Consider the following 27,748-nt stretch of genomic DNA (forward strand, 5'->3'; position numbering starts at 1 on the left):
ACTCTTTCAATGATACGGATGTACACATCCTGGACAGGAAGGAACACTGGTTTCAGTGCGGAGACAACGAGGCCATTCACGTGAAAAGGGAAAGACCATCTCTTTATTGAGGAGGGGGCCTAAGGGTACATCTGTCACCATCTTACAATGCTGTGATTGCAGCCATTCCGCAACTCTCTGTGAATGGTACTCATGGCCATTTTTGTGAGGTCTTTAACCTCATCAAATCATCCAACATAGTCTATCCAGAGAAACTGAGGAATCTGCAGACACAACATTAGAAATATGTAAGCAGATCTTACCAGTTAACCTGGAACACAGGGCATTGTTACTGAAACAAAGCTGCTCTTGACCTGCTGCTTTGTAGGACTACAGTAATGGAGCGATTTGGAGGCTGAACTCAGCTCTGTGACACTTTTTGTAGTGAAATGATGAAAGCTGTGTCTCAGATGGAGTGGATGTTAGTCCAACACCTCAGACATTATCTCTGCTGCTCTCAGTTGATGTGCACATGAATGATTTGTGTTTCCTCTGCAGGTGAAGGTAGAAAGTGTGAATTCAGCAGCATGGATAAGAGTGAGGACAGAGAGGAGGGAGTCCCTCCCTCTAAAACCACTCTGTGTGGGGAACATGAGAGCCAGATCAAAGCACAGAGGTGAGATGACCATCTCTAACTGTCCATGACCCTTCTCCATGTCACAGCTCATCACTCACATCACTGCTCCATCATTATTCACAGGAACCAACCTGGACCTCCACCCAGATCTTTGTCCTTAGAGAGTGACGCGTCTAAAGATCTTCCCATTTATTTTAAAGTCCAGCCTGTGTCTGCTGCAGAGAGGTGAGCTGTTAGTAACATAAACCGATGTCAGTTTGGTGTCTGATTTAAATGATTTTGATGTTTCCTGGTTCCTAAAATCCATCTCAGTGGGAGAGCAGTGTCTCAAAGGTTAAACAGGTTCAGGTGTAACTGTCATTTTATCAGGTTTTATAAGACACATTTAGACACAAGTAGCTGTTTTTAACCCTTTAAGACCTACCATAGAACCAAGAACGCCAGCACTTACTTTATATTTTTACTTTACTGCCATTGTTGGGGGCATTTCAAGTTGCTATAGATAAATACAACTTTTGTAGCCCAAATTTTAATAATATATATGCATTAAGTCATAAATTGCAAGAGAGTGCAATAAACTACAAAACAATTGAAAAACATTTTTGTTTTTTTACATATATTTCTAATTAGAGAAATTTAAGAGCATTATCCCTCAAAACTTTAAATAAAAAAAAGTTAAAGTAAAAGTAAAAACTACATTTTCAGTGAAAATGACATCACTTCTGGTTACTGGCGGACATGCGATAGTTAACGCTGCCGTCTATTTCAATGTAGGAAGTGTTACAAACAGCTGTTTGGATCGCCAAAGCATGTTTCTGGAATATTATGTTTTTGTTCCTTCGAGCGCTTTTTATGCAATTTTTGCATAAAAAGCGGTGCAGGCTATGTAAAGATGCCCCAGAGACAATCCAGCACATAACAGCAGGGTGCAAGATGCTAGCAGGCAAGGCATATATGGAACGCCATAACCAAGTTGCCTGCATAATGTACAGGAACATCTGTGCCGAGTATAACCTGGAAGTGCAGAGGTCAAAATGTGAGACGCCCCCAAGGGTGATGGAGAATGACCGAGCTAAGATCCTGTGGGATTTCCAGATACAGACAGACAAAATGGTGGTGGCTAACCAACCGGACATAGTGGGGGTAGACAAACAGAAGAAGACGGCCGTAGTGATCGATGTAGTGCCTAGAGGCACAATACCTCTAGGCATTCCAGGATCAGGGTGTGGGGCATTGAGTCATAGACCTTCTTGTAATCAATCCAGGTTGGTCAGTCTGGTCCTGCAGTCTCGGCTGACTTCTTGGTCTGCCAGTAGCTGGTGTTTTGCGCCTCTGGTATTCTTGCCCATCCCTTTCTTTGCCCCACTCATGTATTGACCCATGTGCCTGTTCATCTTAGCCACTGTCATGCCTGACAGAAGCTTCCATATGGTACTGCGGCAGATTATTGGTCTGTAGTTGAATGGGACCGGCCCCTTCTGGGTGTCCTTGAGGATCAGGACTGTCTGGCATTCAGTTAGCCATTCTGGGTGTCTCACAACAAGTAGCAGCTGGTTCATCTGTACTACCAGATGCTCATGGAGTGCAGTCAGCTTCTTCATCCAGTAGACGTGAACCATGTTGGCGCCTGGTGCTGTCCAATTCTTCATACTGGAGGACCTTTCTTGGATGTCTGCCACGGTGATGGTTACTGGATCCTGTTAAGGGAAGTTCCTGTGGTCTGCCCTCAGGTCCAGTATTGCTCCGTCTCCAGCCTAGGTGGTGCTTCCTTCTTCTGCTTAGCACAAGTCTTCTCTGTCTACCACCAGTCCCAGCATGCTATTGAACATAAATAGGAGTGGTATAATTAGACAACAGCCGAGAGGACTATCCCCCATCCTGTATTCATACCCCACCCAATCACTGCATATCCCCTTTGCTGCAGCTGACCCAACATAAAATATGCTTTAAATACAAGAAACAGCTCATCATGCCAGATTTCCATGAGAATTTAAAACAGACTGAATGAAATTGCCTGATATGGCTAAGATACAAATTCAAGTTTTAAAAATTCAAGTTGACATTCTCTGAAAACTAACGAATAGCAGAAATAGATCTAGATCTTTATCCTGTGCTTGAACTAATTCTCCATGGTTCCTGCACAGAGTGGACCAGCAGAGCTCAGAGGTTCCCAGTGGTCAGTCTTCCCAGCAGCATCAAACACACCTGGACTCCATATTTATGGTCTGTACATGTACAACAACTACTACTGGTCATGTAATCTGTTCAAATTCATGACCATGCTGCAATTTGTAGACCAGTGGATTGTCAGCGTGTCCAACATCGATCTGATGTTTGTGTCCATGATTGGCTTATTCATAAAGTTTTCTGTTCCAGCTGCTGGAGGACAACATCATCACTTTTGTAAAGAACGAGCTAAAGAAGATCCAGAAGGTTCTCAGTCAAGATTACCCAGAATGCTTAGAGAGTCAGAGAGAGGGTGGGGAGCTATTGGAGAGTGACGATGAAGAGCAGAGGAGGAGCAGAGAGGCGTTTGTGAAGATCACACTGCACTTCTTGAGGAAAATGAATAAGGAGGAGCTGGGTGACCGATTGCAGAGCAGTAAGGGAATTTCTCTAAAGATTAAAGCTGCTGGATAAAGTGAAAATTTTCTAACCTTTCAACGACTGGACAAACATGAATTTGAAATGAATGCTTTATATAACTTGAATGATTTTTTTTATCTGTCTGACTTTTTAGCAACCATTCGAAACTTCCAATGGAGTCTGTGTGGAATTAAATCCACCCTGAAGAAGAAGTTCCAGTGTCTTTTTGAGGGCATCGCTAAAGCAGGAAACCCAACCCTTCTGAATCAGATCTGCACAGAGCTCTTCATCACAGAGGGAGGGACTGCAGAGGTCAATGATGAACATGAGGTCAGACAGATTGAAACAGCATCCAGGAAACCACACAGACCAGAAACAACAATCAGACAAGAAGACATCTTTAAAGCCTCACCTGGCAGAGACGAACCAATCAGAACAGTGCTGACAAAGGGAGTGGCTGGCATTGGGAAAACAGTCTTAACACAGAAATACAGCCTGGACTGGGCTGAAGACAAAGCCAACCAGGACATCCAGTTCATATTTCCATTCACTTTCAGAGAGCTGAATGTGCTGAAAGAGGAAAAGTTCAGCTTGGTGGGACTTGTTCATCACTTCTTTACTGAAACCAAAGAAGCAGGAATCTGCAGCTTTGAAGACTTCCAGGTTGTGTTCATCTTTGATGGTCTGGATGAGTGTCGACTTCCTCTGGACTTCCACAAAACTACAATCCTAACCGACCCTAGAAAGTCCACCTCAGTGGATGTGCTGCTGATAAACCTCATCAGGGGGAAACTGCTTCCCTCTGCTCGCCTCTGGATAACAACACGACCTGCAGCAGCCAATCAGATCCCTCCACAGTGTGTTGGTAGAGTGACAGAGGTCAGAGGGTTCACTAACCCACAGAAGGAGGAGTACTTCAGGAAGAGGTTCAGAGATGAGGAGCAGGCCAGCAGGATCATCTCCCACATCAAGACATCACGAAGCCTCCACATCATGTGTCACATCCCAGTCTTCTGCTGGATCACTGCTACAGTTCTGGAGGATGTGCTGGAAACCAGAGAGGGAGGACAGCTGCCCAAGACCCTAACTGAGATGTACATCCACTTCCTGGTGGTTCACGCTAAAATGAAGAAGGTCAAGTATGACGGAAAAGCTGAGACAGATCCAGAGAGCAGGAAGATGATTGAGTCTCTGGGAAAACTGGCTTTTGATCAGCTGCAGAAAGGAAACCTGATCTTCTATGAATCAGACCTGACAGAGTGTGGCATCGATATCAGAGCAGCCTCAGTGTACTCAGGAGTGTTCACACAGATCTTTATAGAGGAGAGAGGACTTTACCAGGACAAGGTGTTCTGCTTCATCCATCTGAGTGTTCAGGAGTTTCTGGCTGCTCTTCATGTCCATCTGACCTTCATCAGCTCGGGAGTCAATGTGCTGGAAGAAGAAACAACCTTAAATTGGGCTAAATTATTTAAGAAACAAAGCGTACAATCGTTCCACCAGACAGCAGTGAACAAGGCCATACAGAGTCCAAATGGCCACCTTGACTTGTTCCTCCGCTTCCTCCTTGGTCTTTCACTGCAGACCAATCAGAGTCTCCTACAAGGTCTGCTGACACAGAAAGGAAGTAGCTCACAGACCAATCAGGAAACAGTTCTGTACATCAAGAAGAAACTCAGCGAGAATCTGTCTGAAGAAAAAAGCATCAATTTGCTCCACTGCCTGAATGAACTGAATGATCATTCTCTAGTGGAAGAGATCCAACAGTCCCTGAGATCAGGACGTCTCTCCAGAGATAAATTGTCTCCTGCTCAGTGGTCAGCTCTGGTCTTCATCTTACTGTCATCAGAAAAAGATCTGGATGTGTTTGACCTAAAGAAATACTCTGCTTCAGAGGAGGCTCTTCTGAGGCTGCTGCCAGTGGTCAAAGCCTCCAATAAAGCTCTGTAAGTAAACATGTGTTTTTAACCTCATCCCTTATAATGTTGTTGTTGGTCTAATCAGTGTACTGGACAAAACCCCATTAGCCCCATTCTTAAACCTCCCCCCTCACAACTGTCACCAAAGGATTTACCTCCCTGATCAGGAGAAAGACTCTTACTATGTGTTTTCTACTATCTGTTGTCTTCGTATGTTCCTAACATCTGCTAACATCATGAAAATCTACCTTCTGTCTGGGTTTTCAACATGACCACCATTTATGTGTTACACTTCAGCACTGACCATAGCATCATTATAGGGCCTGAAAGTCATCTTCATAATTGTCTTCTGTCTGCCCTATTCGGCAGATGGTCACCTGTCAAGGCAGTCCCCTCTCAATTGAGGCACTTGTTAACCTGGGTTGGTATTCGAAACCTGGACCTCAGGCTCCAAGGGAAAATATTATATTTAATAAGACTTGAATAACCAATTAGACCTACAATTTATTCTTTAATTGTAGAAGACTTGGCAGGTGCAAAGTAAAAACACCATAGTGTGGTACACTTTTGTGCTCTTTGTTGATGGAAATAATGATGAAAGGAGAATTCCTTGAAAGATCTGACATCTGCTCAAAGTTATTATCCACAGGGAAAACCTTGAAAGTCTTGAGAACTTGGAAGTCCAAATCATTCTGAATTATTATCCAACACAGAGATGATGATGAGCATACAGAGTGTCAAATCCAAGTTGAATCTTTAATTCCTCTCCAATTTCCCTTTGGCACCTCTTGTTACGGTTTGGAGGAGGACTCAATTCAATTCAATTTTATTTATATAGTGCCAAATCACAACAAAAGTCGCCTCAAGGCACTTCATAGATACAGAGAAAAACCCAACAATCATATGACCCCCTATGAGCAAGCACTTTGGCAACAGAATTTCCAACAGTAAAATTCTGGAATCCTTTAAACTGCTCATCTGACAGGCCACCGGAGACTGTCCCAGAATCCACGAATCCCAAATCATACTTTTCGAAGTGCCCACCCCACCTTTCTCTCCCTATCTCTCTGATCCACTTTTAACTATGTTCCAGTGTTGAAATATTTCTGTTTCTTACAGACTTAAATCTTGAGCTGTTTAGTTTGCTTGTTTGTTTGTTTGTTTGTCTGTTTTGTGAGTGTGCCCTGACATTTTTCTTTATCGTAGTTCAATTCAACATTCAATTTTGGTTTCAAAACAGGATTTTTTTTTCGAGATTCGGTGGCTATTTTCACTTAGTGTAATTTGTCGCATTTCTGATGACAATGGCAATTTCAGTCAGTCGTGAAACAACAATAAATCTTGCCAAAACTAGTAACTCCTTAGTGCGCCATCAATACATTCTAATCCAGCTTTTTTTGTGTTTCTCTGTGTTCTTTATTTCTAGACTGAGTGGCTGTTTTCTCTCACAGAGAAGCTGGGAAGCTCTGTCCTCAGCTCTCAGTGCTCAGTCTTCAAGTCTGAAAGAGCTGGACTTGAGTAATAACAACCTAAAGGATACAGGCGTGAAGCTTTTGTGTCTTGCACTGCAGAGTCCACACTGTACCCTAAAAACTCTGAGGTGAGATGATTTTTTTTCATGAAATGACATAATTAACCAATTAAAACACTAAATGTCATTTTTACTAATTTATTGTTGTATATTACTGTTTTTCAATGTTATTTCTAAATTGCAGTAAAATTCTACATTTCTACATTTATCTGTTTAAAATGAGGTGATAGCAGTTCCAACCAGAAACTTAAATCCAATCTTCTCATTTGCACAACCTTCACTCAAAAAAACAGGAAAATTAGATTAAAAAAAAAATTAAAACATTGGTATAGGCTTCAAAAGACCTTTAAGTACCACCAATGATGACTTTCAAGACAGTTAAAAAGCTTTATTACTTGTAGAAATAAAAAGTCTTATCTACATGATACAATCCCCATACAATACAATTTATACAGGAGAAACATCCTGCCCACTAAAAGAATGGACATAATGAACACAGAATTTTGATTAAGAGAAATCTTTTTTCCAGTCCCGTTGCACTCCATGAGCTATTAAACACAGTCAAAGAGGTGGGAATATTAATTTTACCCCCCCCCCCCCCCCCCTCCAAAACAACAAAAAAAAATAAAATAATAATGGCTATTTCATTTAGAGTTTAAAGTTCACACCCTACAACCATGAATGAGGATTTATGTATTAAAGACTTTCTATGATATTTACCTTTGTGTTTTCATGTTTTCTAACAAGATTTTTGGATTATTTCTCCCATTTTTAATGTTCCTGTACTTATATTTACTGTTTAACTTTTATCTTGTAATTTTTGTTTTTTATGAACTTATTTGCATTTTTCTGTGTAATTTTTAATCTGTATGTTGTTAATACAAGTGGAGATTTTTTTTTAATTTTTTAATTAATTATTTTTTCCTCCTCCCCTTTTGATCTTTAATGATTTAGTCCAGAATCAATTTGGGCTGTGACTTAACCAATTGACCAGCTAACCAATACCTCCTCATTAAATGTCAATTGGTCAGCTAGTTTATTTGTGAAGCTGCAATTGGTTCATTTGAGAAAAAAAATGTTTCCTGTCTTTTATTTAAACACAAACTGTTTCACGTGACTGATGAAGGCCACAAGTGAAAACATATTGGTTGCTTAATACAGTTATTTCATATTACTTTAAATGTTGCTCGAGTCTCCGCATCGCCAGCATTAAATAATGTTATTTCTAGTAACTCTTCACTACACCATTAATATACTTTTTTCAATGAGTTTCGTTTTTGTCTTTGGGTTCTTTATTTTTCAGACTGATTGTCTGTAACCTCTCAAAGAGAAGCTGCGAAGCACTGTCCTCAGTTCTCAGATCACAGTCCTCTAGTCTGAAAGAGCTGGACCTGAGTGACAATGACCTGGAGGATTTGGGAGTGAAGCTTCTGTCTGCTGCAGTGAAGAGTCCACATTGTACACTGGAATCTCTCCGGTTAGAGTATCCTGCAATAGATACTCATGCATTTATAACTTTCTCAGAGTTGGGTTGAAAAACTGAGTCACACACTTTTAGATCTAGGCTAAATTATTATTTATTATTATTATTATTTTTTAATTCATTATTATCAGGCTATTCTAAAAAGAAACAAACAAACAAACAAACAAACAAACATAAAACAACAACAACAACAACATTGAAAAAGTACTGATGGGGATGATCTTCCTCCATTGTAGTTTCTCGATATTGGCTCCTTGTTGAATCGATTGTGAAAGTTCCAATCATTTTCTCATACACAAAACTCAGAAAAATTCACAAAATTCAGGTTGCATCAAATGACCCCCTGTTACCTATTGTCCTATTGCTCTTGGTTACTTTGCTAGTCACTACAAAGTCACAGACATGGTTGTTAAGCTCACCATTAAGGTGCAGATAGCCACTGCAGGGGCTGAACAATACATGTCATCACTCACACAGTAAGAATGAAGAAATCAAACCCAGAAGTCTTCCGTTTTCAAACTGTTGCCTTACCTCCTTTGTACAGTCTGTCAATCTCTGAGTTTCTGTGCTAAAATATTCTTAATATGGCAACAAAACACTACACACGTAAAAACAAACATATCCCTCTACTGCGTGAGTTTTTAATTTGGGGGAAAAACATATTTCACCCTGTTTTCCAGGGAGCTTTACAGTCCCTAATAATATATCAATCATAAATTAAATGAAATTTAATTAATTAAAAAAATTAATTAATTTAGTTGTCAAAGGAGCTTGCAAAGAAAAGCGTCTGGACTTCTTTAAGTTGCTTGACAACGTTTCACCTCTCATCCGAGAAGCTTCTTCAGTTCTAAGGTCAAATGGTGGAGAGTCCCAGATATAAACCTAGTGGGAGTGACCCCCCACAGAGGGACAAAAGGACCCCCTGATGATCCTCTAATCGCCTGAGCCAAGGTGTGAAATTGGGTGTGGGACCCAATCAGCCACCTTATCATGCGAATTCCTGAGGTCAGATGGCCCAGGATGTGAGTGGGCGTTAAGGCGTCTGGAAAGGGATCTCAAAACTGGATTATAGATGGCAGAGAGTTGGTGTCGTAAACCCCCGCCTCTGTTCAAAGATGGTCGCTCACAGTGGACATAGATGGCTTCTTTCACTCCTCTTTCAAACCATCTGTCCTCTCTGTCCAAAATGTGAACATTGGCATCCTCGAAAGAGTGTCCTTTATCCTTAAGATGAAGATAATTAATTTAGTTATTGCTTCACATTTTAAAACATAGTGACAGATAACCTATTTAGCAGAAGAAGATGATATGATAAGATAATGATGACTGATATCACCTGTCAACTTTGGTCACAGTGTTGGACCCAATTTTGTCACTCGGAAGGGTCACAGAACGGTTGTCATAACACTTGACAACATGCAAGGTGGTTTTTATCACAATGGGTATCTTTTCTTCAAAATCCTTACGTCCTGCTCTCGTCAGATCAACATCGCTCTTCATGTTGACCCAAGGCAATCTGTTGCCACGAACAGTGCCAGTGCACTGAATTCCCTGCTCATCCAATATAACTACAAGAGGGACACTAGTGAGCCAATTTTTAAAGAAGAGCTTGTAGTTCTCTTCCTTGGGGATTGGCTGGGCCAGTAGGAAGACAACATTTCCACTAGCTGCAACATCTGGCAGCTCAGGAGGTTGGTTGACTGTCCCAGTGTAGACCTCAAGATTGTATTCAGATTCTGCCAAGATGAGAATTTTATAGCCCCACTTTTTAGGTTTTGATGGTAGGTATTGTTTCATCCTGTGTCTCCCCTTGAATAGAATCATCTGCTCATCTATGGTGAGCTTCTCACTCATTGGGATGACGAGGAGCCGCACGGCACGGAAAGTGCCGTGCGGCTCCTCGGAAATGATGCGAAAGCTCGAACAACAGTGCCAGCAGACATGTTAGCCTAAGCATCTACAATCCATTGGCAAATTGTGGCGTAACTCGCCCGGCGCTGCCTTCCACTCTTGGTGAAACTGTGGTCTCCATCGGTCATCCATCGCTCCCATGCCGCTCGCAGCCTTACTTTGAATGGGCGGTTTACACCAATGTCCAGCGGTTGGAGTTCCTTCGTCAGGCCTCCCGGAATGACAGCAAGCTCACAGTTCATTTGTTTCACTAGCTTTTTCACATCGGCTGTGAGATGGGCACGCATAGAGTCACAGATTAAGAGCGATGGTGATGCGTGGAAAAAACCACCTGGTCTCCTTACATACACCTCCCTCAGCCAGTCTTTCATCATTTCCTCATCCATCCAGCCCTTTTCATTTGCCTTAATGATGATTCCTGCTGGAAACTTCTCTTTAGGCAAAGTCTTTCGCTTAAAAATCACCATAGGTGGCAGTTTCTGTCCATTAGCATGGCAGTCAAGCACAACAGTAAAAGAAGACTTTTCGTGCCCCGTTGTGCGTATCGCTACCGTGCTGGTCTCCTTCTTCTCCACAGTGTGACTCACCGGGATGTCAAAAGTGAGCGGGACCTCGTCCATGTTTGTGATGTGGCTGGGCTGGATGTTTTTGTCACCGATGTGTTTGCCACAGTAGGAGCGGAAGATGGCCAGCTTTTCCTTATAATCCGCTGGAAGTTGCTGCGCTACCGTAGTCCTGGTCCGGATGGAAAAATGGCACCATTTCATAAAACGAAAGCACCAAGACGGACCTCCTTGGAAATGTTCAATGTTCATCTCTTCAGCTAGTGAAACTGCTTTTAGCCGAATGGTGACCGTCAAAACGCTTCTCCCGCTCGTTCTTTGCTCGATGATCCACCGCTTGAGTCTTTCCTCCAACTCGGGCCACCTCGCCTTATGTCCGTGGAAACTCAGCTGCGTTTTCTTGACCTGCCGGAGCTTGTTTTCTAGCTTCCTCCATTTGCGAACCATCGATTCGTTAATCTTAAATTCTCTTGCCGCTGCTCGATTTCCATGTTCCTCCGCGTAGCTGATGGCCTTCAGTTTAAACTGTGCTTCGTAAGCGTGTCTCTTTGCCATTTTCAGGGTTGTTAAAACAACGATGTCCTGCATAATAATAATGGATTGGATTTATATAGCACTTTTCTAGGCACCCAAAGCGCTTTACAATACCCCTATTCATTCACTCTCACATTCATACACTGGTGGAGGCAAGCTACGGTTGTAGCCACAGCTGCCCTGGGGCAGACTGACAGAAGCGAGGCTGCCATATCGCGCCATCGGCCCCTCTGGCCAACACCAGTAGGCAAGTAGGGTAAAGTGTCTTGCCCAAGGACACAACGACCAGGACAGAGAGCCCAGGGATTGAACCAGCGACCTTCCGGTTACAGATGCGATTCCCAACCCCCTGAGCCACGGTCGCCCATAATGCACATACCTGTCCTTTTATACAGGTATGTGCGATTGTCCCGGTATATACGATCAATGCCCACACTTCACCCTTTAGCGTTCTCATGGTGTTCTCTACTACGTCCTCCTTACAACACACAGGGCGCACTGCACTATAGGGCGTGCCGCACTTTTTAAAGAAAATCCAAGGCTTTTATGTGCGCCTTATGGTAGCGAAAATACGGTAGATAATATGGCCGCAAGCTAACGGCTAGCAGCTCCAAGTCCAGACGGCATACCAAAACTTTAACGGAGACGTGTCCAGGGTTGCAGTATCTATTGTTAAAGTAGACAATGAGTCCCCCACCTCTGCTTTTTCCACTGGCCTGCGTGTCCCTATCAGCTCTCACAGATGTGAAACCACATAGGTCTACGTTAGCCTGTGGCGTTAGCTCGGTTAGCCACGTCTCCGTGAAGATAAACAAACTGCACTCACGGTATAGTTGGTGGTTGTTCAGAGCACACAGTTCGTCCATTTTATTCTGTAGCGAGTTCACGTTGCCCATTATCACTGTCGGGATTGATGGTTTGAATCGCCTCCGGTAATCCGCTTTCCTCGCTCCAGCCTTGCAGCCTCTGTAGCTCCTCTTTATCTCAGCCGGGATGTTGTATCGCATGCCGGTCTGTCCCTTTGTCCTTAGTGCCAGCAGCTCCGCTCTAGAATAGATGAAGGAGCTGGTTTCAGAAGTTATCCATCCATTATCCATCTTGTATTGCTATATCTGAGAGGTATAAGTAGAGTAACTAGAGGAAGGTGAAATAAAGTTTGAAAGCCTAGTCTAAAAAAAGTTAAAAGTTAAGAAAAGGTGCGGTGTTGCAGAGCTACTTGGAAAGGCTGCCGTTACTCCAACGCCATATTGTTCTCTTGTCAGCTAAAAGGTAAACCTGTTTCTCCATCACCTGTTCAGCTCTAAAGATTCAGTAAGGACATTGCCTGGTTTCATCTTCATGTTTCCCTCTCACCACATATCCAAATCAATGTCATGACTAGCAGCTTTTACGGCTGTAGCTCCAAAAAACACGATGCAAGTATTATTTATATGCATTTATTTCATTATAAATATGTAAAATAGCTATCTTTATCTTACCTCGTAATGGAGATCTCTCTTATGTAGTGCAGCTTGCAGAAAGTTTTTTTTTTGAAGGGTCAGTGTGAGGCATGAAAATACAGGGAGTGCAGAATTATTAGGCAAGTTGTATTTTTGAGGAATAATTTTATTATTGAACAACAACCATGTTCTCAATGAACCCAAAAAACTCATTAGTATCAAAGCTGAATGTTTTTGGAAGTAGTTTTTAGTTTGTTTTTAGTTTTAGCTATTTTACGGGGATATCGGTGTTTGCAGGTGACTATTACTGTGCATAATTATTAGGCAACTTAACAAAAAACAAATATATACCCATTTCAATTATTTAGTTTTACCAGTGAAACCAATATAACATCTCCACATTCACAAATATACATTTCTGACATTCAAAAACAAAACAAAAACAAATCAGCGGCCAATATAGCCACCTTTCTTTGCAAGGACACTCAAAAGCCTGCCATCCATGGATTCTCTCAGTGTTTTGATCTGTTCACCATCAACATTGCGTGCAGCAGCAACCACAGTCTCCCAGACACTGTTCAGAAAGGTGTACTGTTTTCCCTCCTTGTAAATCTCACATTTGATGATGGACCACAGGTTCTCAATGGGGTTCAGATCAGGTGAACAAGGTGGCCATGTCATTAGTTTTTCTTCTTTTATACCCTTTCTTGCCAGCCACGCTGTGGAGTACTTGGACCCGTGTGATGGAGCATTGTCCTGCATGAAAATCATGTTTTTCTTGAAGGATGCAGACTTCTTCCTGTACCACTGCTTGAAGAAGGTGTCTTCCAGAAACTGGCAGTAGGACTGGGAGTAGAGCTTGACTCCATCCTCAACCCGAAAAGCCCCCACAAGCTCATCTTTGATGATACCAGCCCAAACAAGTACTCCACCTCCACCTTGCTGGCGTCTGAGTCGGACTGGAGCTCTCTGCCCTTTACCAGTCCAGCCACGAGCCCATCCATCTGGCCCATCAAGACTCACTCTCATTTCATCAGTCCATAAAACCTTAGAAAAATCAGTCTTGAGATATTTCTTGGCCCAGCCTTGACGTTTCAGCTTGTGTGTCTTGTTCAGTGGTGGTCGTCTTTCAGCCTTTCTTACCTTGGCCATGTCTCTGAGTATTGCACACCTTGTGCTTTTGGGCACTCCAGTGATGTTGCAGCTCTGAAATATGGCCAAACTGGTGGCAAGTGGCATCTTGGCAACTGCACGCTTGACTTTTCTCAGTTCATGGGCAGTTATTTTGCGCCTTGGTTTTTCCACACGCTTCTTGCGACACTGTTGACTATTTTGAATGAAACGCTTGATTGTTTGATGATCACGCTTCAGAAGCTTTGCAATTTTGAGACTGCTGCATCCCTCTGCAAGATATCTCACTGTTTTTGACTTTTCTGAGCCTGTCAAGTCCTTCTTTTGACCCATTTTGCCAAAGGAAAGGATGTTGCCTAATAATTATGCACACCTGATATAGGGTGTTGATGTCATTAGACCACACCCCTTCTCATTACAGAGATGCACATCACCTAATATGCTTAATTGGTAGTAGGTTTTCGAGCCTATACAGCTTGGAGTGAGACAACATGCATGAAGAGGATGATGTGGACAAAATACTCATTTGCCTAATAATTCTGCACTCCCTGTATGTTTTGGTTCCTCAGGGCAAATACATGAGCCATGGGTCCCTAGAACCAGGCCATGACAGAAACAGCTCTGGTTTGGATTCAAGAGACAGACACTTTCTCTACTTTTAAGATTAGACCTCATGAAGTGTTCAGAGATGGAATATTATCTTGTGTGTCTGCAGTCTGTCATGCTGTCTGATCACAGAGGAAGGCTGCACTTATCTGGCCTCAGCTCTGAGCTCCAACCCCTCCCATCTGAGAGAGCTGGACCTGAGCTACAATCATCCAGGTTTCTCAGGAATGAAGCTGCTGTCGGCTGGACTGAAGAATCCAGGCTGGAGACTGGACACTCTCAGGTATGGAGAGAATGTCTGTGTCCCAATTCAGGGTCTGTACGCTTGAAGTAAGCGCACTACGCGTACTACGTACGGTGTGTACTATAAGTACGAGAAGTGCGGAAATGAGAGGCTTGTTAAATGGGACAGTCTAGCCTTCGTCATGCTGCTCAGGTTGCCTAGCAACCATGATACTAACCGCAAGAAATGTTACATACAACATTGTTTGACAGAAATGAAGGAGAAAAAATGTTTTGTTGGTCATCTATTTTTGTCTTGACATCACTTTGATTAGTTGAGTATCTGAGGCTGAGGCCACGTGACTGTAAAACATGATTGTTGGGCTTCATTTCTGTACTGAACAGTCATTTTAAGATTAGTCAGTAAATAACAATTAGCTAATGTTGTTCATGAGACTAAAATCATCTAATTGTGGTAATGTAAATATAATATGGCCAATATTATAGTATTGTCAGATTATTATGCTATCTTTGACAGTGTATATACAGATGTATTATGCATAAGAGACAAATAGTGTTTGTTTAATATGTTGGCATTGTTACATTAGGCTCAATGCTTACATACATGTGTAAAAAGCAAATGTACAAGCTGTGATAACTGTGTCTGATAGAATGAAGAGTAGACTGATATATTAAATATTCCTTTATTGGGTGAGAAAATCAGACCATGTCATAACTGCTGTAAGTCACACAGAATAGATATCAGAGCCTTAAACAGGCTGACGTCTGCTAAATGGGTCAAACTGAGCAGAAAGTATACAAACACATAACATCCTTATAGAATATGATGTAACACTATAGATCAACGTACCTCAGAATATATAAAGCATAGAAACAATTACAGCAATATGATGGAACAAACACAGCAGTACTACTAATCCAAAATACTCAAAGCTTCATAGAACTGAAACCAACATTTATTTTTAGCTCCATTCTGCTGCTGATACATACTTTAGGTTTCTGAACATTAAACTTGTTGCTGCCTTTCATAGTGTGTAACTTGAAGGCCCTGAGTACTTTCTCCCACACTGAAAACACTGGGATGATACCATTATTTGAACATTACCTAATAAGACTGATTCAGGACAGACAGTTAGTTATGTTAAACTTTTCTAGCAGTCCTTCACAAACAGGGAACAGTCTGTCTATTCTCTCCATCTGTCAGCTGCTGCTGGCTCTTCTTCCTCCTCTTCCTCACACACTGCTGAGTTTCTCCTGGTGGATCATCAGGGGTGCAAAGCCTCACAGATGATGTGCAGCAGTGGGTCCCTCAGTCTGTCCTCACTCTGGACACTTGCAGTCACACATGGAAATCAAATGTGTGATAAGCTGCGGGATTCAAACACAAGTGTAACTTATAAATACATGTTCATATTTTATTCCACAATCAGAGAGAAAGAAACAGAGAGAGTGCAGGACAGACAGGTGAGAGTCTCAGGTGTATACACTGCTACAAAACAGCACAAGAGACGGAGGATTTAGTGTTTGTGTTCCAAGATGGTACATTAGACACATGTGTGACTCCTGTGATTAAAGCATCTTTCTTTCAGCTTAATGAGTGAACCGTCAGCTCATTCAAACACACGTTAAAGTCCGTTTGGCTTGACACCACCAAGCAGAGGCAGCAATATAACACAGCTAACATTAACAGTGCAGCTTGTTGTGTTTGTGGATATATGACTGACTTTAATTATCCATAAAATCATCACATTTTAGAGGAGAAGCAAGATGGCACCTGTGTTTGGCTGTGCCGCTGCCTCCGTCCGTGTGTTTGTTTACTTTATATGTTATGCAAGTGTTCTTGCTACAGTTTTGTCCGGTGTCATTTCCCTTCGGATTTATGATCGCCATGCGTTACTGGCGATCAAATATGCTATGGATAACTTTCAGAGTCAACGATACGACGTTGTTTTCCCACCGCCGCTTGAGCGCGACACAGCACCCGGTTCACCTCCACTCTTGCCGGTCAGCTCAATTTTGCTTCAGAGGCCTCGTCGGAGGAAGCAGGAGAAGAGAGCCGGCTTTCTTGTCCTGCTCCGTCGTCTTCGGAAAGAGGCAGATCTTCGGGGGCTTTATTCCTGGGCTGCTAGCGGTAAGATCCGCCTGAGACTTGTCGGAGCCGGATTAATCCCCACAACCCACTGTGTTTACCTCCCAGGCTTCCACCTAAAAGTATGGAAAGCAATTCCTCATCGTGGCAGGAACCCTGTTTTGCTGCGCAGCTTACCGCATAGTACGAACTCTGTTCCTGGAAACTCTACCCCTGTCCCGGTGGCTCGCAGTATTAAATGGATGTTAATTAATGCGCGCTCAATTGCCAACAAGTCTTATATCTTAAATGACTTGTTCTGTACGGAGAAGCTTGATTTTAATGTTTATCTCTGAGATGTGGCAGCGTGAAAATGAAGTCTCACATCTTTTAGAGCTGTGTCCCGCTGACTGTTCATTTCTCTGTGCGCCTCGGATATCTGGACGAGGGGGTGGAAAAGCGGTAATTTTCAAAAAGACATTCTTATGCCAGATGATCTCCTCAAGCTGTTACAACTCTTTTGAGATGATTATGATAAAAATTGGACGAGAACAGCCCATATACGGCATTTTAATTTATCGTCCACCTGGGTCTGTTGCATCTTTTCTGTCAGACCTACAAGAATTTTTAACTTCGACGATTAAACTGGGCAAACTCATGATTGTTGGTGACTTCAACATTCATGCAGAGGACTCATCAAATAGTACCACTAAGGAGTTCCTGAGCATTATGGACTCTTTCAATTTTGTTCAACATGTATCAGGTCCTACTCACACAGCTGGGCATACTCTGGACTTGGTCTTCACCTGTGGTGTTTCCCTTGACCACATGAACTTAAATGATGTTTCTTTTAGCGATCATAAGTCAGTCTTTTTTAATGTATTGTTCAATTTAGAGTCTCTTCCCCAAAGTTTTATTAGGCGCAGGCGCTTTATTGATGACTCTGTCATTTTAAAGTTTTCTTCTCTTTTTAATTTTAAACCTTCTGACGAGGTTGACATCCTTATTAATTCTTTTAATGAACACTGTCTTGCCATTCTTAATGGCCTGCATTTGTATAGCGCTTTTCTAGTCCATAGGACCCCAAAGCGCTTTACACTACATTCAGTCATTCACCCATTCACACACACATTCACACACTGGCGATAGCAAGCTACATTGTAGCCACAGCCACCCTGGGGTGCACTGACAGGTTAATCAGGTTGCTCCTTTCAAAACTAGACATTGCACTGTTAGTTCCTGCACACCATGGTTAAATAATCAAACCCGTGGTCTTCTACGCTCCTGTCGAAAAGCAGTCCACTGGGCTGGTTGTCCATCGGGAACACTTCAAAGAACTTCTTCACTTATATAATGAGTCAGTTAAAGAGGCCAGATCCTCTTACTTCAATAATCTCATAAATCGTCATAAAAATAACCCAAGAATTCTATTTGATGCGGAAGGCAGCGGCGGCGCACCAGTGTCAAGCGTACTGGCCGAGGCCCGGTGGGTACAGGACCAGACGGACCAGACGAGGCAGGACCAGACGGACCATACGAGGCAGGACCAGACGGACCAAGCGAGGCAGGAACAGACGGACCAGGCGATGACGGGGCCGGATCAGGCGGGGCACTAAATGGTCAAGCCCCAGATTATTTATCCAAGCTTCTCACAAAATACACTACTGCTCGCCGTCTCCGCTCACAGACTCAGAGTTTGTTGGTTGCTACCAGAACACATCTGAAGGCAAAAGGGGACAGAGCCTTTCAGTCTGTGGCACCAAGGCTGTGGAACAGTCTACCTGTACAACTACGTTTGGTTGACTCTGTGGAATCCTTTAAAAAACTGTTAAAAACTTTAATGTTTAAACAAGCTTTCTGTTGACCAATGCTTTTTACATTTTTGTATTTTTAATTTACATTTAAACTCTATATTGTGTATATTGTCCATTTTGCTATTTATCGTACTGTTTATTTTAATCTCTGTGCGCAGCGCTTTGTGACTACCTGTCTATGAAAAGCGCTTAATAAATAAACTTTACTTACTTACTTTACTTACATTCTCTGTAAGATAAGGTCGACTATATATATATATTTATTTTATATATATGTATATATATAGGGATGGGTATTGATAAGATTTTCACGATTCCGATTCCATTTTCGATTCTGATTAACGATTCGATTCTTTATCGATTCTCTTATCGATTCTTTTTTAAAACACTAAGGTCGATTAGTTTAGAACTTTGTTTTATATCTTCTCTTTGAACAAGATAGAAATTTACAAGTAACATGGCCTTACAAACCAAGCAGTGAGATCTTAAGAGATCCAGCCTACGGCTCTTCAATGGGGTGTCACAGGGTCCCCAGGAAAAAAAATTGTAAATGTAAAATAATAAAATAGATATTCTTCTGTAGCAATAACAAAGTATAACATAAATTATTCTGTAGCAATTACACAAGAATATCCAGTAATGTCCCTGCCTACAATTAAACACATTCACTTACCGAAAATCGGGGCCATCTGCTGTGGCAGCCTTTTACCACAAACTTAGTCTCTGCTCGGTGACATTCGTCTATCCTGGCCTGAAAGGAGACGCTACCGGTAGACTGCAGCAAGAACTGCCAGCATCTGAGCCAGGCAGACTCTGTCTCTCTCATCATGATCACCTAAATGCACAGTAATGTCAGGTTTTGTAATAAGACAGATCGCGCTAACATAATATGCACTGTTAGTTGATTATTTACCTGCCGCATTAACGGAAGAGGACGTGCAAACGTTACCGCTGCTGCTGGGTTGAGATTCACGAGTTCGGAGCGGAATTAAAAACACGACATTCATTTAAGGTCATCGCGTGTTTTGTGAGCAAATGCTTTTGCATATTCGCAGTGTTTCCTCCCTTAAATGAAATATCTACTTTTCAAGTACTGCAAGTTGCCCTGTTGTCATCCGTTCTCATAAAGTATAACCAAACTTTTGAGCGTTTGAGCCGCTTTCGCGCCGTGTTTCCTGCCAGGTAAATGACGCTCCGCAACGTGGTGACGTCATTCGGGGCGACTGGAATCGATAAGGGAATCGTTTGCAAAAATGGCAAACAATTCCAAGGAATTGAAACAGTGGGAACCGGTTCTCAACAAGAACCGGTTTTCGATACCCATCCCTATATATATATATATATATATATATATATATATATATATATATATATATATATAATTTCCCCACTCGCCCCTGTGGGCGGCCAATCCTTCAAGTTCGGGTCCTCTACCAGAGGCCTGGGAGCTTGATGGTTCTTTCCGCAGTATCTTAGCTGTTCCCAGGACTGAGCACTTCTGGACAGAGATCTCCGATGTTGTTCCCGGGATCTGCTGGAGCCACTCGCCTAGCTTGGGAGTCACTGCACCTAGTGCTCCAATTACCACTGGGACCACCATCACCTTCACCCTCCACATCTTCTCGAGCTCTTCTCTGAGCCCTTGGTATTTCTCGAGCTTCTCGTGTTCCTTCTTCCTGATGTTGCTGTCATTCAGAACCACTACATCGATCACTACGGCCGTCTTCTTCTCATGTTTGTCTAGCACCACTATGTCCGGTTGATTAGCCACCACCATTTTGTCCGTCTGTATCTGGAAGTCCAACAGGATCTTAGCTCGGTCATTCTCCACCACCCATGGGGGCGTCTCGCATTTTGACCTCGACACTTCCAGGCCATATTCGGCACAGATGTTTCTCTATACTATGCCGGCAACTTGGTTATGGCGTTCCATGTATGCCCTGCCTGCTAGCATCTTGCACCCTGCTGTTATGTGCTGGATTGTCTCTGGGGCATCTTTAAACAGCCTGCACCTGGGGTCTTGCCTGGTGTGATAGACCCCAGCCTCTATGGATCTTGTGCTCAGTGCTTGTTCCTCTGCTGCCATGATTAGTGCCTCCGTTCTGTCTTTCAGTCCAGCTTTGTCCAGCCACTTGTAGGATTTCTGGGTATCAGCCACCTCTGCTATCTGACGCTGGTACATTCCATGCAGGGGCATGTCCTTCAATGATAGTTCCTCACCTTCCTCCTCTTTCTTGTGTTTCTGCTGCCTGTATTCATGGATGTTCTTCTTCCCAATCTTCCCAATGTATTCTTGGATGTTCCTTGTCTCATCCTGGACTGTGGTGCTGACACTCACCAGTCCCCAGTCTCCTTCCTTCCGCTTAGTGTAAAGCCTCAGGATGCTGGACTTGGGGTGAAACCCTCCATTAATGGTAAGGAGCTTTCTTGTCTTTATGTCAGTGGCTTCTATCTCCTTCTTTGGTCAGGCTATTACTCCAGCAGGATACCTGATCACAGGTAGGACGTGGGTGTTGATAGCCCGGATCTTGTTCTTACCATTCAGCTGACTCCTCAGGACTTGCCTGCGCCTCTGCAAGTACTTGGTGGTTGCAGCTTTCTTAGCAGCCTCTTCCTGGTTTCCATTTGCCTCTGAATTTGGACACAGCCAATGTCTGGTAGAGGAGGAAGAACTGGAAACATTTCCTGTGTCCTTCACTCACTTCCTGCTTGTTTCCTGTAGATGAGACATGAACAATCACACATGCAGGAACATTTTCAGGGGCAGACACACTAGACTAGCTGGATAGTACGTGGATATTTATGAAGGGGGTCTCCAAGGAGTCTATTTGCAGGAACATTGATGATAACTAATAAGTCGTTTTGAGAGTTTAATTAAAAGTATACCTACAGTTAGGTCCATAAATATTTGGACAGAGACGACATTTTGTAATTTTGGTTACAACAAATAATTTTAAATGAAAAAACTCAGATGCAGCTGAAGTGCATACTTTCATATTTAATTCAGTGGGTTTGGCAAAAAGATTGCATAAAATTGTGAGGAACTAATGCATTTTCTTAACACCATCTCTTCATTTTAGAGGCTCTAAAGTCATTGGACAAATTGCATAATTGAGAAAAAATCTGTCTGTGAAGGTTCAGGTCATTGTAGTCTAAGGAGTTTGGAAAGAAAAGCATCTTTAGTTCTAACAGCAACTAGTGGCGATTCTTTTGCCTTATGGGAGTGTCCCCAAGAGGATCATGGACCCTGTATTGATCCTCTACCTGGTAGCCGCATGAAATGGTGGTGGTTTTTTACTTTAGTGCAAACAACTCATGTAAATTTCAAAGCTGTTCTAGCAGTCTGACACTGGTCTCTCGAGCTCCCATTGGAGAGCTGTGAGTTTCTCAATGATGTTATCAATCTTGCGCTCAAAGAGCAAATTCTGAGAACTCACGGCTGCTGTGAGCTTTTCCAAGATGTAATCCAATTTTTACTCAGCGGTCTTATTCTGAGTGCTCACTGCAGCCTCAAGCTTCTCCAAGATCTTATCCGTGCTGCGTTCAATGAGCCCATTTTGAGAACTCACGACTCATCCCATCATTTCAATCACAGTGGGCAGCCTTGCGGGGTTTTGAACAGCTGATTGTGCTTTCTTTAATCTTCGATAAGCCATGGCCAAGCCAGCTTTGATCAACAAGAACACTGTTATCATGGTTCCGAACAGGTAGATGTCTTTGACGACCTCGATCAACAGTCCCGCCAGATACATGACCCTCCAGTTATGCCACACGTCCATCATGTATCCGGCAGAGAAAGCACCATCAGGATACCCGAGTCCAGGCTTCTCATTGACAAGAAGGTGTCAGTTGCATTCAGGGACCAGTTGATCAATTCCATAATTCCTCTTTTCGTTTTAGAGAACAGACTGTGAGAGAGTGTTCCAGGGAAAGAGTAAGGAAATAGATGAGACTAGACAAGGACATAAGACGCTAAGCAGGGAAGATGAAAGGAGAAAAGTGTGACTGGATGTTTTCGCCAAGAGCCAAAAGAAAAGACTCATGTGCTTAGTTAGAGGATCAACAGGGGTCCATGACCATCTTGCGGACACTCCCACAAGGCTCAAAATCTGGAACTCTCCACCATTTGCGCTTAGAACTGAAGAAGCTTCTCGAAAGAGAGTGGAAATGTCTTCAAGAAACTTAAAGGAGTCCAGATACTTTTCTTTCCAAGCTCTTTAGACTACGATGACCTGGATGACTGATAACCTTCACAGACTTAAGTGTATGCTTACCAACAACAGTCACAATTTAATCTTTATTGTTCTACTTTGATGGACTAGAATGAATATTGTAAAATGAATGATTTTCTACTTTACACTTTGTCTTCATTGAGTTGTCAGTAATGTTACAATAACTCAGACTGAAAGGAATCTTAATGACAAATTAATTTTCAGACTTTGAGAGGACAGAAGGAGACTGACAGGTAACTCTCTGTGATACCAGTTGGCAGCAGAACGATTCAGTGCACTAGCAAGAGGACCAGAGTGATTGCTGAGGAAATACACTTGTCCCTTAATAGTTTCAACATGAAATATTAAAATATATATATATATATATAGTCCACTCTTTGTGTGTGACAGAGGCAGAAATTTCGCTTTGTGGATGTGGCGATATCTGCTATTAAATCAGAACATGAGGTTTCAGGCAGCATTAAAACACATGAAAACAACACTGCACTCACAGAGAGGTCAGAGGTCTTGTACAGTAACCACATTGACACTAAGAGGGGGAAAACAGCTGGCAGAAAAGGCAGGGAGGTGTCCTTTCCTTCTAAACAGAATCGCTAACTTATCGTGGAGGGGGGGTTTGTGTGTCCCAGGGATCCCAGGGACACCCCCCACCCTCCCCACACTGTCTGGCGGGGTTTTGCCATACCATATTTGAACATAACAGTGTCCATAAGTGCACATGGCACCAGGACGCTCTATTCTACAGGTTGATGATCAATTCTGTAATCGTATTACCAGACTTAGGACCATATGTTCTGGACATTCGAGTAACAAGAGGGGCTGAGCTGTCAACTGATCACCACCTGGTAATAAGTTAGATTAGTTGGCAGGAGAGGACACTGGACAGACCTGGCTACCCTAAATGTAAAGTGGAGGCCCTGGTCCACGGGATCTTTAACGCAAACCTCCGGCAGAGCTTCAACAGCATTCCGTGAGACTGGAGACATTGAGTCTGACTGGGCCATGTACCTCATGCCCATTGTCGAAGACGCTACGCAGAGCTGCAGCCGCAAGGTGGTTGGTGCCTGGTGGTAACCCCTGAACCAAATGGTGGACACCAGAGGTGACGGGAGCCACCAAGCCGAAGGAGTCCTATCCTATCAGGCTTGATTAGTCTGTGGGACTTCGGAGGCAGCTGACAGGTACCAACAGGCCAAGTGGAAGGGGGCTCGGGCAGTGGCTGAAGCAAAAACTCAGGTGTGGGAGGAGTTCAGAGAGGCCATGGAAAAAGACTTTCGGGCTGCCTCGAAGAGATTCTGGCAAATCGTCAGGCGACTCAGAAAGGCAAAATGGTGTTCATCCTACACTGTGTATAGTGCGGGTTGAGCTCTACTGAGTTCAACTGGGAAAATAGTCTGGTGTTAGAAGAAATACTTTGAAGGCCTCCTTAATCTGGAGATGATGGGGATGACCTGCCAATCTCCAGGGACGAGGTCACTGAGGCAGTTAAACAACTCCTTGGTGGCAGAGACCCTGAAGGTGGTTAAGGTTTGTCCCGAGTTCCTGAAGGCTCTGGATGTTGTATGGTTGACACCCCTCTGGAATTTTGCATGGAGATCAGGGGCAGTACCTTTGCATGGGCAGACCGGGATGGTGGTTTCCATCTTTAAGAATGGTGACCCGAGGGTATGTTTCAACCATAGGGGGATCACACTCCTCAGCCTCCCTGGGAAGGTCTGTGCCAGGGTGCTGGAAAGGAGGGCTCGTCTATGAGTCAAACCACAGATACAGGAGGAACAATGCCGTTTTTCATCCTGGTTGTGGAACACTGGATAAGGTCTTTATCCTCTCAAGGATACTTGAGGGTGCATGGGAGTTTGCCCAACCAGTCTACATGTGTTTTGTGGACTTGGAGAAGGCATTTGACCATGTCCCTCGGAGTGCCCTGTGTGAGGGGGCTCCAGGAGTATGGGGTGTATGTTGGCTTCACTGGGCGATGGCCTCCAGCTTGCTTTGGAATGGCTCGTAGCTGAGTGTGAACAGGTGGGAAGAGCACCTCCAAATCTGTGGCCATTGTCCTCAGCCAGAAAAGGGTGGAGTGCCCACTCCAGGTCAGGGACTAGTTCTTGCCCCAAGTGGAAGAGTTTAAGTATCTCAGGGTCTTTTTCACTGCAGTGATGCAGAGACTTTACCAGTGGGGAAGAGAGAGCCGATCATAAGAGCAGAACTCTCAATTTACTGGTCAATCTATGTCCCAACCTTAACCTATGGTCACGGGCTGTGGGCAGTGACCTAAAGAACAAGACTGCGAATACAAGCGGCAGAAATGGGCTTCCCCTGAAGGGTTGCTGGCCTCTCCCTTAGAGATAGAGTGAGAGGTTCAGCCATCTGGGAGGGGCTCAGAGTAAATCCACTGCCCCTCCACATTAAAGGAGCCAGTTGAGGTGGTTTGGGCACCTGACAAGGATGCCTCCTGGGTGCCTCCTGGATGAGGTGTTCCGGGCATGTCCCACCAGGAGGATACCCCGGGGCAGACCCAGAACATGCTGGAGGGATCAGATCTCTCGGCTGGTGTGGGGACGCCATGGTGTTTCCCCGGACAAACTGGGAGAGGTGGCTGGGGAGAGGTTGGGGCTTTTCTTCTTGGGCTGCTGAGCCCCGTGACCCGGTCCCAGATAAGCGGAAATAGATGATGGATGGATGGATGGATGGATGGATGGATGGATGGATGGATGGATGGATGGATGGATGGATGAATGAAGGTCAGAGTTTGAATCAGTCATAAATAATTAAATAGAGTGGTGTAGTGACCAGGGGAAATTCTAGGATCAGAGCTTTTTTTTTGGGGGGGGGGGGGGGGGACTTTACTAGTCATGATAAGACTTCTTCCCTGGCTCTGTCAGTCACTGCATCCTCAAATGTCTCCAGTTGTCCCCAAGTTCTCTCTGACTGTCTCCTTGGTGCATTTAAACCCCTGTTCCTCCCTGTCCTCCGTTACCAGTCATCATAATTTTATCATCTCTATGCAAGTCTGCAAATTTCTTTATTAAATCATAAGATTCTTAAATTCATCAAAAAACATATCCTAACCTTAACTACTTTACTGGGGAAAGTGATGAATGATGATCATAGTAAGTAAGAAGTAAACTGAGTGCATTTTTTTGGACAGAGATTCACTTTTAATGTGTATGTATAATACAATACAGATATATGAAAATAGACTCCAAAAAACAGTCCTTGAAATGTACAAATGTACAAAATATTGAGAAAAAATATAAAAATGGAAGCAACTTTGTCTATGGTACAATGCATGAAAATATCTTTACTGCAGCTACTATGGCTCTGCAGATTTATTTCTTTTATTTCAACCTATGTCACCTCACCTTGAATTTGGCAAATTATCTTGGTGGTAAACTCTCAAGCAGTTTAACAGTTTCTGTTGTGCCTGTCACTAATCCCTGTCTTTTTCCATACCTGGTTCTTCCTGACCTTGCACTTTCTCCTCATGTTCCTCTCTTTCCTCTCTCCCTCTTTGGAATGACAATCATACACAAATAGATTGTATTCAATTAGGTGAAAAAATTGGATTAATATGAAAAATATATATATATTATTAAGATCATTAATAAAGAAATTCCTCTCTCAGTGTACTTTCAACCAAAAGGCAAATAACCAAACCACATGTACATCTATTAAAAGATATAAATATTGAAACACTGATCCAACGTTATCCTTTATTGACGGATCTTTTGTTCTTACACTTTTACTTGAATGTGGCTCCTGGGTTTCAAAAATAAACAAGTTTCTCTTATTCCATTTCAAACAGGACAGTGGTAACAACAGTAGGCTACAAATGATGGGGTGGGTGCAGTTTTCTCTGTGGTGGGGTCGGGTGGGCTGTCCCGGACTCTGTGGGACTCTTGTTTTCTTTTTTCTTTCTCAACAGGTGATACAGGTGATTGATATATGTATTTTTTGTCTGCTTATTCTGTTGGTTTTTGTTTTTTGCCCTTTATCCCCGTCCCTCTTCTGAAGCACCCCCAAAAATGGGCTAAAATCGCCCCTGGTACTGACAGATCCAGGATCAGTCCTAATCATCAGCAGGTTGATCTCCATATGGATTGACAGTCCAAAATTTTCTGTTGGACTGTTTCTTTATCAGTGTCTAACATTATGTGTATGAGAGCCATGTAATGTTCATGTGTGCATGCTGAAAGAGACTGTGCTGGTCTGACCGCCCTCCTCCTTTCAGGGTGGAGCCTGCTGGAATGCAATGGTTGAGGACAGGTCTCAGGAAGTGTAAGTGTGTTTTAATGGTATTCATGAAAACAAAACAGCACACATTAAATCATCTTCAAACTGTCACATCACTCATTCACATCTGTGATGTCAGGAGTCATCATCAAAGTGTCAATCAATGAACAGATGATGGATCAATAACTGCAGCTGGATTGTGTTTGTTCTCTCCATCAGATTCCTGTCAACTCACAATCGACACAAACACAGTGAACACAAAGCTCCAACTGTCTGACAACAACAGGAAGGTGACGCAGGTGATGGAGGTTCAGTCATATCCTGATCACCCAGACAGATTCAATCACTGGGTTCAGCTGTTGTGTAGAAATGGTCTGACTGGTCGTTATTACTGGGAGGTCGAGTGGAGAGGATATGTTTATATTTCAGTGAGTTACAGAGGAATCAGAAGGAAAGGAGACAGAACTGACTGTGTGTTTGGATGGAATGATCATTCGTGGAGTCTGGAGTGCTCTGATAGATTTGATTACCATGTCTGGTATAATAACAGATACACATACATCTCCTCCTCCTCCTCCTCCTCCTCTGTCTCTAACAGAGCAGCAGTGTATGTGGATTGTCCTGCTGGCACTCTGTCCTTCTACAGAGTCTCCTCTGACACTCTGATCCACCTCCACACCTTCAACACCACATTCACTGAACCTCTTTACCCTGGATTTAGAGTCGGTCTGGGTTCCTCAGTGTCCCTGTGCTGAGTGGAGTGTAAAGAGTGTCTCCTGTTACAGAAACACTCCGACTGTTGAACAGATAGTTCAGTCAGTACATGTCTGTCTCTTTCA

General features: G+C 43.2%; 2 protein-coding genes across 2 annotated transcripts in view; both read left to right on the forward strand.

Annotated features, from left to right (window-relative positions):
• LOC146640684 (protein NLRC3-like) overlaps window positions 1–27,748 on the forward strand; it is a 151,635-nt gene that overhangs the window by 63,066 nt on the left and 60,821 nt on the right. The window lies entirely within an intron of this gene.
• On the forward strand, window positions 432–27,664 carry LOC146640687 (NLR family CARD domain-containing protein 3-like). Its single transcript, XM_085399922.1, has 11 exons — window positions 432–464; window positions 552–655; window positions 740–841; window positions 2,761–2,839; window positions 2,993–3,218; window positions 3,357–5,148; window positions 6,548–6,721; window positions 7,956–8,129; window positions 14,429–14,602; window positions 26,908–26,954; window positions 27,129–27,664. The coding sequence occupies exons 1-11, from the start codon at window positions 432–434 to the stop codon at window positions 27,662–27,664; spliced, it is 3,441 nt and encodes a 1,146-aa protein (XP_085256048.1).

The sequence above is a fragment of the Rhamphochromis longiceps genome, unplaced genomic scaffold, assembly GCF_057381845.1.
Source record: "Rhamphochromis longiceps isolate RC_006_pf unplaced genomic scaffold, R_longiceps_female_GT1.1 unmapped_scaffold_4, whole genome shotgun sequence".
Classification (NCBI taxonomy): domain Eukaryota; kingdom Metazoa; phylum Chordata; class Actinopteri; order Cichliformes; family Cichlidae; genus Rhamphochromis; species Rhamphochromis longiceps.

Coding starts and splice junctions, on each gene's coding strand:
- LOC146640687 (XM_085399922.1), top strand. CDS start 432: ATGAAAGCTGTGTCTCAGATGGAGTGGATGTTA. Junction 465..551: donor CTCAGATGGAGTGGATGTTA/GTCCAACACCTC, acceptor GAAGGTAGAAAG/TGTGAATTCAGCAGCATGGA. Junction 3,219..3,356: donor GGGTGACCGATTGCAGAGCA/GTAAGGGAATTT, acceptor CTGACTTTTTAG/CAACCATTCGAAACTTCCAA.